Source organism: Struthio camelus, chromosome 2, assembly GCF_040807025.1.
Source record: "Struthio camelus isolate bStrCam1 chromosome 2, bStrCam1.hap1, whole genome shotgun sequence".
Classification (NCBI taxonomy): Eukaryota; Metazoa; Chordata; class Aves; order Struthioniformes; family Struthionidae; genus Struthio; species Struthio camelus.
Genome location: NC_090943.1, coordinates 110,183,759 through 110,199,132, shown reverse-complemented (window position 1 = coordinate 110,199,132; position 15,374 = coordinate 110,183,759). Strand labels below are relative to the sequence as shown.

Sequence of the window (15,374 nt, the reverse complement as noted above, 5' to 3'; positions counted from 1 at the left end):
GCCTTATGAAAGGCAAATGTCTGTTTGCTGTGTGCGCACATCTGCTCCTATTTATTCATATTTATAGGCAAATTCATGTGCTAATATGTTTTCAAACACTGAAACACAAACTATCTGTTGGTGTAATTGGTTAAAATTCTACTGAAGTCCAGTAGAACTGTATATGCTTATACCAGCTTTGAAAATGGTTGTAGGTTAAAAAAAAAAATTCCAGATACACGGTCGTGCCTTTGTATACGTACATACCAAATCAGAAGTCCTCGTTGAGTCATTGCATTATTCATAGCTCCTCTCTGTCTGGATTTGGAAAATATACAAATATAAACAATAAACTGAAGCAGTACCAGATTAAATCGAAAACATATAGTTCCTTCCTTTTGGTTTTCTCCTTAAAATCTAAGGAGCGTTCACTCCCCCTCTCTCTGCTAAAGCCCAGGTCACAAAATGCTCCCAAATCATCCCGATGCTGAACCTCAGAGAATAGCCTAATGAGGAGCATCCTTAAGGATAACTAGTATCTAACCTTCATCAATGGACACGTTGAAGCCTTCGTTAATGACGGGTCAAAGCCTCCCTATTGACTTCTGGCAAACCCTACCCTCACTTCCAAAACTCACTCAGATCGCTAACCAGTCAAAAAAGCCTAGAGCTGTCATTCAGAAGACCTGCTCATTTATCACTGAATGAATTGCTTTGGACTTTGTTAGGGGACCTTTATCTAGGAAATGTGCCCACTTTCACAGGGAATAATCTGACTCCTTCTTGACTTAGCCTGTCTAGCTTTCCGCTTATTAGGCACACTTCTGATGCCCTAGATCTGGATACTTTGTATTCTCATGAAATAAAATTGTACCATAGATATTTCTTAAAAAAAGATCAAAAAGCTCCTCAGTCAATTGACATAACTTCTTTTACCATACCACCAGCTGTCCAAGATTCAGATAATCTGTAAAACGTGGACTCCATGGCTATGTTAAAACCTGCTGTTGCTGATGATGGGGCCTGTAGATTGACTTATTTTCCTATTGAAATATATGTGAGGACCATAAACCATTATGGGCAGATAATGAAAATAAGGAAATCAATAAAAGATTTAAAATGAACGCAGTGATTTTGCCTTTTCTGAAGTAAAGGCATTCCGCAGAGGAAGAGAGATAAACTGAAAATATCCATAGATTAAAACTCAGATCCCGGAAAAGCCAAGAAAATTATTGGAAGAGGGAAATACTACAAGCTTTAAGCAGCATAAACACTTATTAAATAAATAAATATGCCCCCTCTGGACAGTTGGTGCTATTGCATCTAGTAAGATCGAAATAGAGGGAATACCCTCCACCTGTGTGTTACCAGCAAAAGTGGAGATTTTCACACCATAACATTATGAAGAGATAATATGGGGTAATCAAGATAACTGTGGGAGCAGTGCTATAGCTTTGGTAAAGCAAGTTGCAACACTGCTAAGATGTTATTTGAAGAAAGCTCTATCTAATGCAAATGGTTGATGGTGTCCCACAGTGTAATGTCATTTGCTCAAGAAATATGATATTGTCTTTGGTTTCCTCCAAAATGTGAAGTAAGAGATAGGAGGTACAGTTGTCACTTTATAACCTTAATAGAGGAACAAAGAACTTGTATGCTTGTAAGAAGTATGCTTGCTGAGCATGCCATCGAATAATATTTTTTTTCTTCTTAAACGTCTTCATAATTAAACATACTGATATTGTAGTTCAGTTATTAAGGTTTTTAGAAGAAAACACTTGATTTCATTGCTAACATTCATCTGGGATGATGACAACAGGATATTGTCAGTATTATTGTATTAGAATGTGCTCAATTAAACCTGATTGCTTCAATGACGTTTTCTGTTTGTGCTCATTTTAGGCAGTGTCATAAGGGAAGAATTCTCTGCTTTGTGCTCTCTGCTCATATTTTCTTCTGTGTTTGAACTAATACAGATTGAATAGTACTGTAATCCTTGTATCATGTCATAAAATTCTGTAGCCTTCCTGAAGGAATAAAGCTTTTGTCCACATAAGGACAGCAGAACCATTACCTAGCATTGATTTTTGTTTGTTTGTTTGTTTGTTGGGGTTTTTTGTTTTTTTTTTTGTTTTTGTTTTTAACACATTCTTGAAATAATAATGCATAGCTGTGTAGAGTATGTTTGCAGAGTTGTATAAGCAGTGGAAGAAGACAATTAAGTAAACTAATGTCATAGGTTATAAAATCAGATTAATATCTAATCCTTTACTTCCATAACATAGTCTAGAGGATTATCCTTAATCAGCTTCTGCTTGAACTGCAAATGTATTTGACAACTCAGTCCTGATTTTTAAACTTTTGGTTATGGCAGTACCACCCAAACTCTTGATAAGTTGCCTAATAAAATATTCTTGTTGCTTGAAAATGCATTTTAAGCAAAATCTAATGTGATCTTTATTAGAATGAGATACTATTGTTTTATTTTGGGATTTCTTGATCATCTCGGGTTTTTTTGTTTGTTTGTTTTGGTACATGTTGCCAAAGTTCAATAGTCTACATAGCTTTTCTTAGAAAATTCTGTAACTGAAGTGAGAGAAATAGTCGTAGTTGTCCAGCAGTGACTGGTCTCACTGATGCTTATTTCTACTTGGTATTTTCTGTCCTATGCATATAAGATTATATTAATAGTTGATTACTGTGCTGTATTAAAAGCTGCAATGAATTTAAATGTTTCTCAATGGTATTGACACTCTCATAGAAACAGAATATAGATCTGAAAGCTAGAAATGCATGGAGTGATTTCTAAATGCACTTTCTGTAATAACACCTTTTAATTCTTTTCACTTTCAAAGTTCATGGATTTTCTTGCATCTCAGGAGTTGTCAAATTTGGCATATGTTAAAGAAATTGAAGTCAAATAGTCTTTGAAACTCAGCAAAAGTGTGAGACTAATTAGTATCTATAAACTGATGAATTAGTAGTATGGAAATAATTGATGTCCTCAGAGTTTTCCAGTCTTTTAAAATAAAATATTGCAATTATTGCTATGTAAATTATGCCACCGAATGTTCACAACATTTGCCTCTAAAGAGAAGCTAAAGGAATCTATTGGGTTTTTTTTGCAGATTTTCAGAAGATGTTGGTTGGTTTTCAAGAAAGCTTCTAGCAAAGGACCCAGGAGGCTAGAAAAATTTCCAGACGAGAAGGCAGCATATTTCAGGAACTTTCACAAGGTAAATCAAACTCTTCTAGTGAAATGAGGCACTGTCTGTTTACCCACTCTTCCTTGGGAAGAGCATATTCTTGCTATGTCAAGTTTGCGAATACTGCAGGAATCAGGTTGAAAAGCATAACCCTGACACAAAAAGCACAGTAAAACTTCTGCAAATATCAGTGGTGCAGGTTAGATCTGACGTTGTTTGTCTAGATGAGCAAAAAAACACAGTTTGGGTGTGGAAATAAATTGATGATTTTTCTTTAGTGTTACCTAGAAAATACTACCTTTTCATGTAGTTGGAAATGTGCAAATTTGACTGCTTAATCAAATGTTTAACTGCTAGTTATTTATTAAGTATAAAGCTAGTTCTGAAGATGCTGAGTGCCTCACTTGTCATGTCAACACTAGTTGAATATGTAACAGTTTTCCCAGAACTCTTCAAGTTTTGTAAGCTCTGTCAATAGCATATCTTTTTAAGGGTAAAAATTTAGCCTTTCTAGAACACTATTCACTGAATAAGATTCTTGCTGCTCTCTTGCCACTATCACTTCAGTGATGGAAAGCAAGGGATTTTTCTTTCTGTCTTGTAAGGTACTGTTATCAGGTCCTCAAGTCGAGCCTGACTTGAAGCTTCAAGTTAGGTAGCAATAAGATACAGCAGTGCTCTATGCTTCTACAGTTTGGACTTCTATTACCTTACAGCTGGCAAATTGAAACACAGAGATGATTTAACTGAAGTTAGGCACCAAGCAGTGACACAGTATGGATGAAAGTCCAGATTTGTTGAAGCCAGGACTAATGCTTTTTATCATAAAAAAAACAAATTAACCTTTGAGTTTCAATAACCGCATGGCATCTTTAAATGAAAAGCTTGCATGTAAAAAATGGCATACAATTATCTCTTCAACATTTTCTGATAACAGCAACAAAAGCCCTGTTAATTTGGTATAATCAAAAATCCAACTTCTGTTTTGACATTGGTGTTAGGGTTTAGAACTGATATGTACTGGACAGCTGGTGCTTTCACTAATGGAAGTCAGCAACATTTCCTCCCATGTGTCCACATGAAGGAAAAATGATCCTTCTCTTCAACATAAGTTGCAAAAACTAATTACTTTCAAGGTGGAACTTGGTGATGAGCCTTTAGAAGGATTATTTGGTTCATTTGTGCCTGATAGCTCTAGGTATGGCTGAAATCCCAAGGAGATCCACTACAAAGTTCTTATGGATTAGCAATAGGGCAGAAGGACGAAAGTGTAGGGTGTTTTTTGTTGTTGTTGTTGTTGTTGTTTTGTTTTTTGGGGGCTAGGTGGAAGGGGGATATTTATAGAATGTGTTACTAATATTGTTCTTTTATACAACAAGATTCAGAAACACTTTATGTTGCTTGACAACGATCATCTTTGTAGAAAAATCAGGAGGTATGCAAGAATCATTTGAGAAGCTGCAAAAATAACAGGCATAGATGCAGCTGGGTGCAGCTGTAGTGCTGATGGAAGCTTGCCTTAGCATGGCCCTTTTCATGTGACACAGGCAAATATAAAGGATGTTACATTTCTTTTTCATCTTTTTTCCTCTTATTCCATGCCTCAACAGAGGGGAAAAAATTGAGTGGAAAGAATAATCTTTCCTATTTAAAATGATATTGAATTTTTGGCTGTGCAGAAGAAAGAAATGTATCCATTCGCTGGGATGATATTCCCATTCTCAGTTGAAGTCATGGAATAATTTTGTACTGTATATTATCAAAAAACCAGAAACCCTGATTCTCATCTTTGAGGCATTTCACCTCCACTGTGATAGATGAAATAGTGGTAAGATGTCAATGAGTTATTAACAGCAAGTGTGACTGTTTTTCGAAACTGTAGTGGTCAGTATGGGAGCAAATACAGTTATTTGATTGCTGGTATTGGATCAACATATCCTGATTCTCTTTCTTTTCTGGAGTTGCTTATTTTTGTGTTGCGTTTTGAACTAGTTCAAAGTTGTTGATTGTTATACAATGCAAAAGCTTAGCATAGCTTTGAAATTCTGCATTTTTCTTGTTTACTCACAAAATATCCTGGAAGGAAGACATCTGGTGTGCAAAATTAAAGAAGGGTAACTCTGAACTCTAGGAAACAAAAGCAAGAGAAAATTAATTCAAAATTAAGAAACCTTGTGTTTAAAGAATATTGAAATAGTTGTTCTAGACTTAGCTCCTTATGAAAAGGCAACATATTTGAAATGCTGAAAATTTCTGACCGTGTGCTAATATTCATATAAGTATTATATGTGTCAACACAGAGATCCCTGTTTTCAATCAATCTCTTTATATAACAGGTAGAAAAAAGAGGGTGGTGCAGAGCCGGCTTCAGAGCCTGCTGAGACTCTTAGCAATTTGTGTCCTTCAGATTGGTCTGTGTTATCTTGGGAGAGCACATAGTCTGACTACGTTGTTGTATGCAGGTTTTCTAGCTTTATCATATGAAGGGTTACAGGAGGGAATTTTACCTCTCAAGTGGAAACAGAACAAAAACTAATACCTTTGTCCTACCTGTATTCACATCAGTATCCAGGAATACAAAAAAATCCCCGTGGTAGTTTTTGTCACTGCTGTGTATACATATACGGTAAGTAACTCATCAAGAGCTTAAGCATCTCTGCTTTTCCAGTGGCTATTTTGGCTTGAAATGTAGCTCAAATCAAGTTCCTGTTTAAAAACACTTCGCCTACATGGCTAAATGCCCAGTACACAGGTTAATCCTATAAGTGTAGGAGACAGTGTGAATTATAGAAAGGCCTTTAGGCTAAAAAAGGAGGGAGAAAAAAAGACATGTACTGCAAAGCGAGGAAAATGAAAAATACATGTCATCTGGTTTGCATATCCTAAATAAATATGTAGAGATAAGCTGGCCTCACTTTAGAAAATGGACTTCTTTATTTTATGATATTCAGACAATATATGGGTTCACTTTTTATTCCATAAATTCTGTAATGCTGTTATGCATCACTTTGTGTTTTCTAGTGGTTTTCTTGGTATAAAGTATTATTAAATTTAACAGTAATGGTCTTAGCCCTTAGAGATAAGTGCCTCCTGACAGTAACAGTGAACAGTTCACTCCTTAGTTGAAACATGACTTCAACTGCTAGTTCCGTCTTCTGGCATCAAACTCTAACTTCTCATTACTGTAATACCATTCAGAAAAATCACTCTTTTTCTCCTGCCTTTTTACTTAGGTACAAATTTGAGGCAATATGTAAATGAAATATTTAACTAGTTTTATTTTGGAATGTAATATTTGGTCTCTTACTGCAATAATTGATCCTTTTTTAATAAATTGAAAAGCCTGTATGAAATGGATACAGAATACTCCTAAAAAGAGATATAAAATCAGCAAAAATCTTCACAGTGAAATCAAGCTGATAGTTACTGTCCTAGAAACTTAAGCTAAGCCTTAAGAATAAAAAAAGGTTTATTAGACACAGATCTTATCTAAGGTTACAAGAAAATCATTTTCTTAATTATACTGTTTTAGAAGAAGCTTTTTTCTGTGGGAGGGTGGGTTTTTCACCCCTTTTTGTGGATTTATTATCATTATTATTAGTAGTTCTATTATGATATACAAACTTTTTTTTTTAAAAATGGGCTAAATTGAATTCAGTACTCTCTTGCTGTGCTAAGTTATAGCTTAGGTGTACTGTTGTCCCTTGAACGTTCCTTGTAGAGATTGTGGTTCAGAACAGCAGTATTTACTCCCATTACTCTTGGGAGGACATAAAATACAGTAGCTCTATAGACATCCCAGTTACCCCAGTATATAGAATGAACATATGTCATATTCTTGAGAGCTGTTCCTACAGTAGTGTATAAAGCCAAAAAAGAAACCATATTTTTCCCAGCTTGTGGAGTTCCTATAAAGATTCAGGCTTTTGGAGACGTACTGATCGGACAGTACTACTGCCTGTTATCCATTAGGAGAGGCTCGCAAGAGGATAACAGGAAGTCAATGTGGCTAAGTAGCAATGTGAGGAACGTCATTAGAAACAAGAGATCGAACCTCAGAAACCTGGCATGTATCCAAACAAGCTAGAAGGGAGAATAAAGTTAGGCAAATCAATTCTAAATCAAAAAAGAACCTGAAGAGCAACTAGTGATCAAATCTGGTTCTAAGTACTCATTTTGACCCATCAGGATCGGGGAGCAAAAGTCTACCAAAGACTCTGTATGTCCAAATGACGCTTGGCATATGAAAGAAACATGGAGGGAAGAGAGTACAAATGAGGCCTTTTGCGCTAGAATTTACTGTACAGGAAACTGGTGTGGTCTGGTGGGGAGATGCAAGAAAGGAGTCTGCAGAGACATCTTTGTATCATAAACTGGTCATAGATACTTCAACCCCCGGTACACCAGATGGTCACTAACAAATTATGGAGAACAAGAGCTGAAAGAGAGCTTAAGGATGACATAGCTGAAATACTAAAGGTAGCCCATAAACTCCAAAATGGGAATGAGAAGGTGTGAACTCTTCCATTCCTTACCTTGCTGTGTAGCTCTAGCTTGTGAAAGCTGTAGTCCAGTTAACGTTCAGTGCTCTTTCACTTAATAAGTTCACTAACCCTTACAGCTAGTGAAGCTGTTGTGAGGTGGGTCTGCCTCCAATATGGCTGTCTTAGAGCACCCAGAGAAGCTTCAACCTGCCAATGTTGGCATGCTTACACTTCGATTAAATAAATGATGTCTAGCGTAGACTTCAGGACTTACCGATTTAATCCTCCCAGAGACTGTTCTGCTAAGACTTTGTCAGTAACAGCCATCTCTAGGTTTTGTGATCTTTTACTTCTAAAAGTCAGTTTTGCATTAACACCGTGTTCAGTGACGGAGATGAACCATAAATGACTTTCCTGTTTTGCATCCTTCTTCCTGCCTCTGCCTTGTTTCTATATGCTCGGTTTAGTTTTGTATTTGCTATCTGATTTATGGTGTTGTATTGTTTAAATATTAGACTTACAGGTTATCAACTGGGATGGATTGATTGATTGGGTGTATTTCACAGATTATTTGCTTTCTATTTCTTTGATTGTTTATACATGTTCTGTTTAATTCCTTCTGTGGATGAGGTTTTTGAGGATGATCAGTACTTTGGTATTTCTTGAGGTATGTAGTACTTCTTAGAATGAAATCTCACTTTATTAAAGTAGGGAATTTGATTCAGAATTAAGTTCTTGAGTTATTTTTGTTTGCATTGGTTAATTTAACCAGGTATCACGTTCAACCAACGGCAAGTTAGCAAGATAAGTGTTTATTTTTTGTTGTTGTTATTAAATTACCTTCTCTGTTAACATATGTGTTTGGGATATAAATCTGCTGATGTAAGAGAAATTACACAAACTTTTAGTAGTGACTTCTCATAGCCACAAACTTATATGGAATGGATGATCTTAAGGTGCATGTTACATAATATATGTTCACACAGATAAATGAAAATCAGGAAAAAGAATAGCCGTAGCCTTCTAAATGTGGTCTACTAAATTAGGTTTATGACAAAGGCCACAAAAGGAGATCTACGTTACAAGTTTTCTTTCACAGCTTGAATATCCCAAAGCAACTTGTAGAATTCTAAATACAAGCCTCAGAAATAATGATGTCTGTAATGCAATTCCAGTGACTTGCTACAGCAGTTTCGTAAAGTACTTCTCAATAAACACAGGCACTCACACGCGCATACAGAGTTCAAGAATTTATGTGGTGTGTTCAAAGTCCTATTTTCTGGAGGAGGAAAGAGAGTAGAGTTTTCGGGGGCTTTTTTTTTTTTTTTTTTTTTTTGTTAAGCTGGTATGGAGGAACGATAAGATAGATGTGTTCTACTACAGCACAGTCACTAGTCTCTAACTGAGGTGACCTTAAGAGACGAGGTTCTTGTTCACTTCAAAATATTTCAGTATAGAGGAATTCCTGATAGTTCTGAAAACTACCAGGTTTTAGCACAGGCAAGGTAATTCACAGAATCACAGAATCACAGAATCGTTTAGGTTGGAAGGGACCTCTGGAGATCATCTAGTCCAACCTCCCTGCTCAAGCAGGGTCACCTAGAGCGTATTGCCCAGGATCACATCCAGACGGGTTTTGAATATCTCCAGCAAAGGAGACTCCACCACCTCTCTGGGCAACCTCTTCCAATGCTCTGTCACCCTCACAGTGAAGAAGTTTTTTCTCAGGTTCAGATGGAACTGCCTGTGGTTCAGTTTCTGCCCATTGCCTCTTGTCCTGTTGCTGGGCACCACGGAGAAGAGCCTGGCCTCATCCTCTTGACACTCCCCCTTCAGATACTTGTACACGTTGATGAGATCGCCTCTCAATCTTCTCTTCTCCAGGCTGAACAGGCCCAGCTCTTGCAGTCTTTCTTCAGAGGAGAGGTGCTCCAGCCCTCTAATCATCTTGGTAGCCCTATTCCAACTCTAAAACAAAGGATAAAAATATTTATATGTGGTAACATTATCAAAAATATTTATGTGTGGTAACATTATCATAATCTTTATAAGAACTTTTCTTTGATTATTTTAACTTACACAGTTTACACAGTTACTTTTGTGGGATTTTTTTGTTTCTTTTTGTTTGTCTCAGCATCTTCTAGCCACTCCCAAGTTTCCTTTAAAAACAAAAACAAAAAAAACAAAAAACCTATTGAAACTGTTTTGGCTAATTTAGTCTAAGAGTCCTTGTCTTAGACTGCAGAGTATCTCTGCAGAGTATTTCAGCCTTTTGTGTTGTCTCCTTGTAGACCTTTTTGGTTTGGGATACTGCTATTATTACTTGTAATGCTTCATTGCTTCTCCTGTGCAAAGGCATTCTCAAAGGGCAATTGGCTAAACATCTATCAAAAGGGAATTGTTAGGCTTGAGTTCTTGCATTTTTGTAATAAGATGAATCAAATCACTTGATTTACATCCAGACCTGAATGTTATTTGAATTCTCTTCCTCATTTTTTAAAGGGTGTAATGCTTATATTTTGTCTCTTTCAAAATCTGAAATTCAAATCCAACTATTTGCTTTTGCTCTACTGACCATTATGGTACTACTGTTTTAGTTAATCTAAATTTCTTTAGTAACTCTTTATTTTACCGTCTGGTTAAATTCACTCTTTGCCTTCACAATTCATATTAGAGGAAAGCTAAATATGTACCTTGTGAAGATGGTTACATGGAGAACAATTCTGAATTCAGACAATTTTGTCCTTTTCCTCTTCTCTCCTTACCCTTGTTATTTCAAAGTGTGCTCATATTTTATTGCACAGACCTTCTTTCAGAGAATTTCAAAAGAGTAATCTCAATATTATATTTTCATAGTAAGATATTGGAACGATATTACCAATAGCCCTGTATGAAAGTGTGTACGTGTGCTTATTGCTTGAATTAACTTTTGCAAATTTTTATCTCCAAAGAATATAGCATTTGAAAGTTACTTTTATAAATCTTTGCACTTTGAGACTGAGAGAGATGCCCAAATGTACTTTGAGTTTGTGTTGCATTGTTTACACCCTTAGTCTTCTCAGTTGCCCAAACCAGAGATAGCTAAATTTTCCTGAAAACTGTATCCTTATTTTTGCCCCTTTTGGTATGTCATTCTCTTCAAATATTTGTTTACAGCACTTGCAAGTAGTATCTTATTTTCTAGCAAAATCATCTCATGGTTGTGAAAGGTCACAAAGTGTATCATTTCTAGTGCAGCTATTGCTTAGCTGATGAGATTGAGATCGAAATGATCCCTATTTAAATGAATAATTGTTAGTAGAATAACTTAATATACTCACTTCTATATACTAAAAGAAAAAATTTGCAGTAATTATTAGATCCCTCTTAAAATATCCAAGCATCTGAACAATATAATTGTTCAAAACAAGCATACTCTGCACCAAAAAGCAAATTGCAGAAATAATTGGAATTGTGCTGGTAATAAAGCTGTTAACAGAGTATGAGCATGTTAAAGGGCAGCATACAAACTAATAAAACAAAATCTCTTTCCTCAAAGACTGTATTAAGGCAATAACATCTACTTTTCTTAACAATATAGTGAAGAAAGCTGCAAGCTGAGCATGGTGACAGGATATTGAGCTCTTACAAACATGGGCCTAAAGTACTTAAATGGCCATGCCTCCCTATGAATCTGCTCCTGTGAAGGCCTCTTCTCATCTTTTAAGTCTTGAAGACACAGGGCTATTAGCGTGAATTAAGAGTATCAATTCACAAGGATACATAAAGAAGTGATTCTGTGAAGAGTAACTTGTCAATGGGTGGCTCTATGATCCTGGAGAGAGACCGTGACTGCCAAACTACTGGGTCTGCTTGTTCAGAGGTTAGAGGAGGAGTAAGGGGGTATCCCATTGTAGTCTTAATTCATAAAGTAATGGCAATACTGTGATGATCCCTTTTGGTTTGCAAATGTTATGCAGTTGTTTCATTTTCCTCCCTCTATTATCTTTTTTTTTTTTTTTTTAACCCCTGAGGTGAAAGTTTGTGTTTTGAATTCTTTAGGGGTGGAAGCAGTGGCTTGTTCCCTCCTGGGGGCGGGGGGGAAGTCATGAAAGTTTTACAGGCCCTGTTTAGACTACAGTCTCACAGACAGAGGACAGGGTCAAGAACCCTAGATATTAAGGAGGGAACAACTAATGGGAAAAATAGAGAGGTAATCTCTTAAATAATCTTTACTAGTAACGCAGAGCCACCTCCAGAGATGTTAATAGTGGGTCCTGTATGAAGATCCAGGTACACTTATTACAACAGAATTCATAGGAGTATTTGAGTGTGCTTGGCAAAGAGGGACATATTACTCTTGAAAATAAGCTATTTAAATAAGTGCTCTTATTTCTGTTTTTAAGCATTAAAACAAGCTGGAAAACTGAACTTTTTGTAGAAAATATTCTTGGATAGGGGAGGGGGAGAGTAAGAGAAACACTTAAACATTTCAGCCAGAGGAAAAAAATGAGAATTTATAACACAAAACTTCCAAAATATCATTGAACCATAGGGCAATTCAGATTGGAAGGGACGTCAGGAAGTCATGTAGTTCAGTTTGCTCGAAGTCTCACTCAGAGTGGTTAGATAAGGTTGCTCAGGGCCATGTGTAGTTGGGTTTTGAATATCTTTAAGAATGGAAACAACCTTTGTGTTCCAATGTTTGACCACCTTCATTTCATGGTCTCCTCCCCTCCCTGCCACCCCACCCATAGTCACTACACTTTGATGCATTTCAAGACTTTTAAGAAGTGCTCCATAGAAATGTTTGCAGCCATTTTTAGTTCACAGATGTGGACAGATTGAAGAACGCTGCAACGAAGCATTAATTACTCAGAAACCGTGTATAATACTAAACTTGCAGTTTCTTTGAATTTCCAGTAAACTCATTTTGTTTGGAAAGGTATTTTGAGGGGAAAAAATAACTTTTTAAAGTACTCTGACCTGCAGTTTTGGTCAGGTAACATCTTTCTTGAACACTTACTAAGATTTTTGAAAAGAAAACTATGTATGGATAGTTAAAGTACAGGAGTTTTGTTCACTTTATAAAAGATACCCACAGAACTGAAGGAAAAGCAATGCAGTGACTGACTTGCAAACAGTTCCACTGAAAAACTGGAGAGGGTCTGGGAGAGGGCTAATGAGGTGTTCAGACGGCCGGAGAACCTGGCATATGAAGAGAGGTTGAAGGAATTGGATTCACTCAGCCTAGCAAAGAGAGAAGGCCTGGGCAGGTCCGGTCACAGTCTTCCAGTTCATAAAGTCTAGTTATAGAGAAACAGGTAATCTCCTCACAAGGATGCACATGGACAGGGAAAGAGGAACAAATTGCTTCAGGGAGAATTGTCTTGATATAAGGAAAAAAAATCACAGTGGGAACAATTAAACATTGGAACAGGGTGACCAGAGAAACCAATATTTCTTCACTGGAAGTATTCAAGACTCAGCTTGGCAGGGCCCTTGATGACCTAACCTAAGTCCCTTCTTTCATGGTTGGACAAGATGATCTCCACGGGTCCCTTCCAACCTAGACTTTGCTATGAACTGTGAAGTATGTGTCATTAAAGTTGCTGCAAGCTCATGATATATCTCTGTGCTGCATGTGTTGTGTCAAACTGGTCCTGTCCTCTCCTGAGTATATTTCTGTTATTTCTAGTAATGGAAAAAATACACTCAGTCTTCCTAGAGTCTCTTAAAACAGTCTCTAGAGAGCTTTTCTTTGAACTGCTCGTGTTATGTGCTTTACAGTAGAGACTTAGAACATGATGATCTTATGTATATTCTGTTTTTCGCATGAAAATCTAGCCGTGTTTTGGCAAAGTTTTAAGCCTTTGAATACCTGTAGTTTGTGTATATTTGTTAGAAACACTTTTGACTGTGACAGCTAAAATGTCTCATGTCATCCATACAGCTCCTGTATATGATGGAAATTCACATAATTTTCTCTCTTGAGTAATGAAATATGTTTCTTCCAGCTCCTTCAGGGCTAAAGCCTGACATTCACTCTAATAGCTGCTTGTCATTTCTGAAGACTAGTGGGGGGTCATGTATCTAAAATGAAATCAGAGAACCATTCTCTGTATATCCTCTGACACTTAGGTTTCATGGAAAGGAAAATTATTGAATTAAAATTTAGAGAAGAAAAAAACCAAATGTTGGTGAATAGGAGGAAAAAAAAAGAAATAAATGTGCTGGAACTCTATGAGAGCAACTTATCAATTGGATATCTAGGAGGAACATCAAGAGCTGGTGGGAGATGGAAAGCTGGCTGGTCAAGGAGATTTTGAGGTGAGAAGTAATAAAGGGAAGAATGGGATGGGAAGAGTGTGTGGGGTATTAAGGGTGAGCTCAAACGCAAAAGTATTACACAAAAGTAAGGACCCTGGTACTGAGATAATCTAAAAAGGTGAGGGAGGCAGAAAAGGTGTGAAGAGAATGGGATATGGGCACAGTTTGTCTCTACAGCTCAATTACTTCTAAGGCAGAGTGGATGTAGCAGCAGGATGGATGTAGTTTAAGAGCAGACAAGAGGGACTGTTCACACTTTTTGCAGGGAAGCAAATTGCTCCCTGCCTTGCTTACTGCAGCTAGTGGGAGGTGCACACTTCTCAGCCACTGCCCAGGAGGGCACCACTAGTCTGCGAAGAGGGATCAAAAAGCAGTGACTGAGCCAGCAGCCCTAGCAGCTGGGTGCTGCTGGGGAGAGCTGCACTAACACTGCTCTCCCGTAAAATTCCTCTCTGATGTTAAATGTTATTAAACAAGGCTTTTCCCTCCTTGTTCCTATTTGCATGTTTTTGGTGTTGTGGTATCTGAATTGTGGAAGTGTGGGCAAATTCAGAGGAAGCTCTCCTTTTTAGTGCAAGTGATGTCTCTGAAAAGTAGAATCTTGCATATCTCAAATTGGCATCAAAAGTTTAGAGGACATATTTTTGACTTTCATTAGTTTTTCTCTGCACAATTTCTCTGTTCCTTACCTGTCAATATAATCTTCACCTCTCAGAAGTGAGGAAGGTGTGAAGGGAAATTAATATTTGTGGAACAGTCTGTGAGAAACATACTTATGTGATGTCCATCATGGAAAAACCCTGAGGGAAACCAGGGTTTAACTGGTACACTATTAAGTCAGAAAAAATATACTAACTTATGCCATTCAGACCTAACTTACAAAGCTTCTATTTAAAAGCATAATATTTATCGTTTATTCTGACTGAGGTGAAAAAATAGTAATGAAAAATCAAATGTGATCATAAAACCAAGACGATGTCTATCATACAATATGTAGAAGGGGTACCAGTCAACTTATACGTATTTATCTGTGTTTACATACTGCTCAGAAATGCCATAGGTTAGATGCGCTGGGGCTTGCTGCCAAACAAACATCAAGAATATGATGAACTAGACCTACAGAACCTGTAGTCAAAGCAGTATTTAAGTCTTTCTTTCCTGGCCTTCAGTGCTTGACTCTGTTTGTTTGTTTGTTTCCAATATTGTGTGTATTTATTTTCATTATTCAAATGGAAAAAGTAGGTGTGCTGCATAAACAGCAACTTTATTACAAATGTTAAAGACCTAATTATCTAGCATGCTGTTTATAATGCTAGTAAGGAAATGGTATGTGAGGATCATGTGCGTGCGTGTGTGTTGTGGTGTTGTGGGGGGGGAATCTAGTATATTTACCATA

The 15,374-nt window shown here is 37.0% G+C and overlaps 1 protein-coding gene across 1 annotated transcript in view; it reads left to right on the top strand.

The window, feature by feature from the left end:
* Nucleotides 1-15,374, top strand: part of DOK6 (docking protein 6) — a 260,922-nt gene that overhangs the window by 96,459 nt on the left and 149,089 nt on the right. Inside the window, exon 2 of the mRNA XM_068932081.1 lies at nucleotides 3,108-3,215. Within this exon, the coding sequence (XP_068788182.1) occupies nucleotides 3,108-3,215 (108 nt within the window). The remainder of the gene's footprint in view (nucleotides 1-3,107; nucleotides 3,216-15,374) is intronic.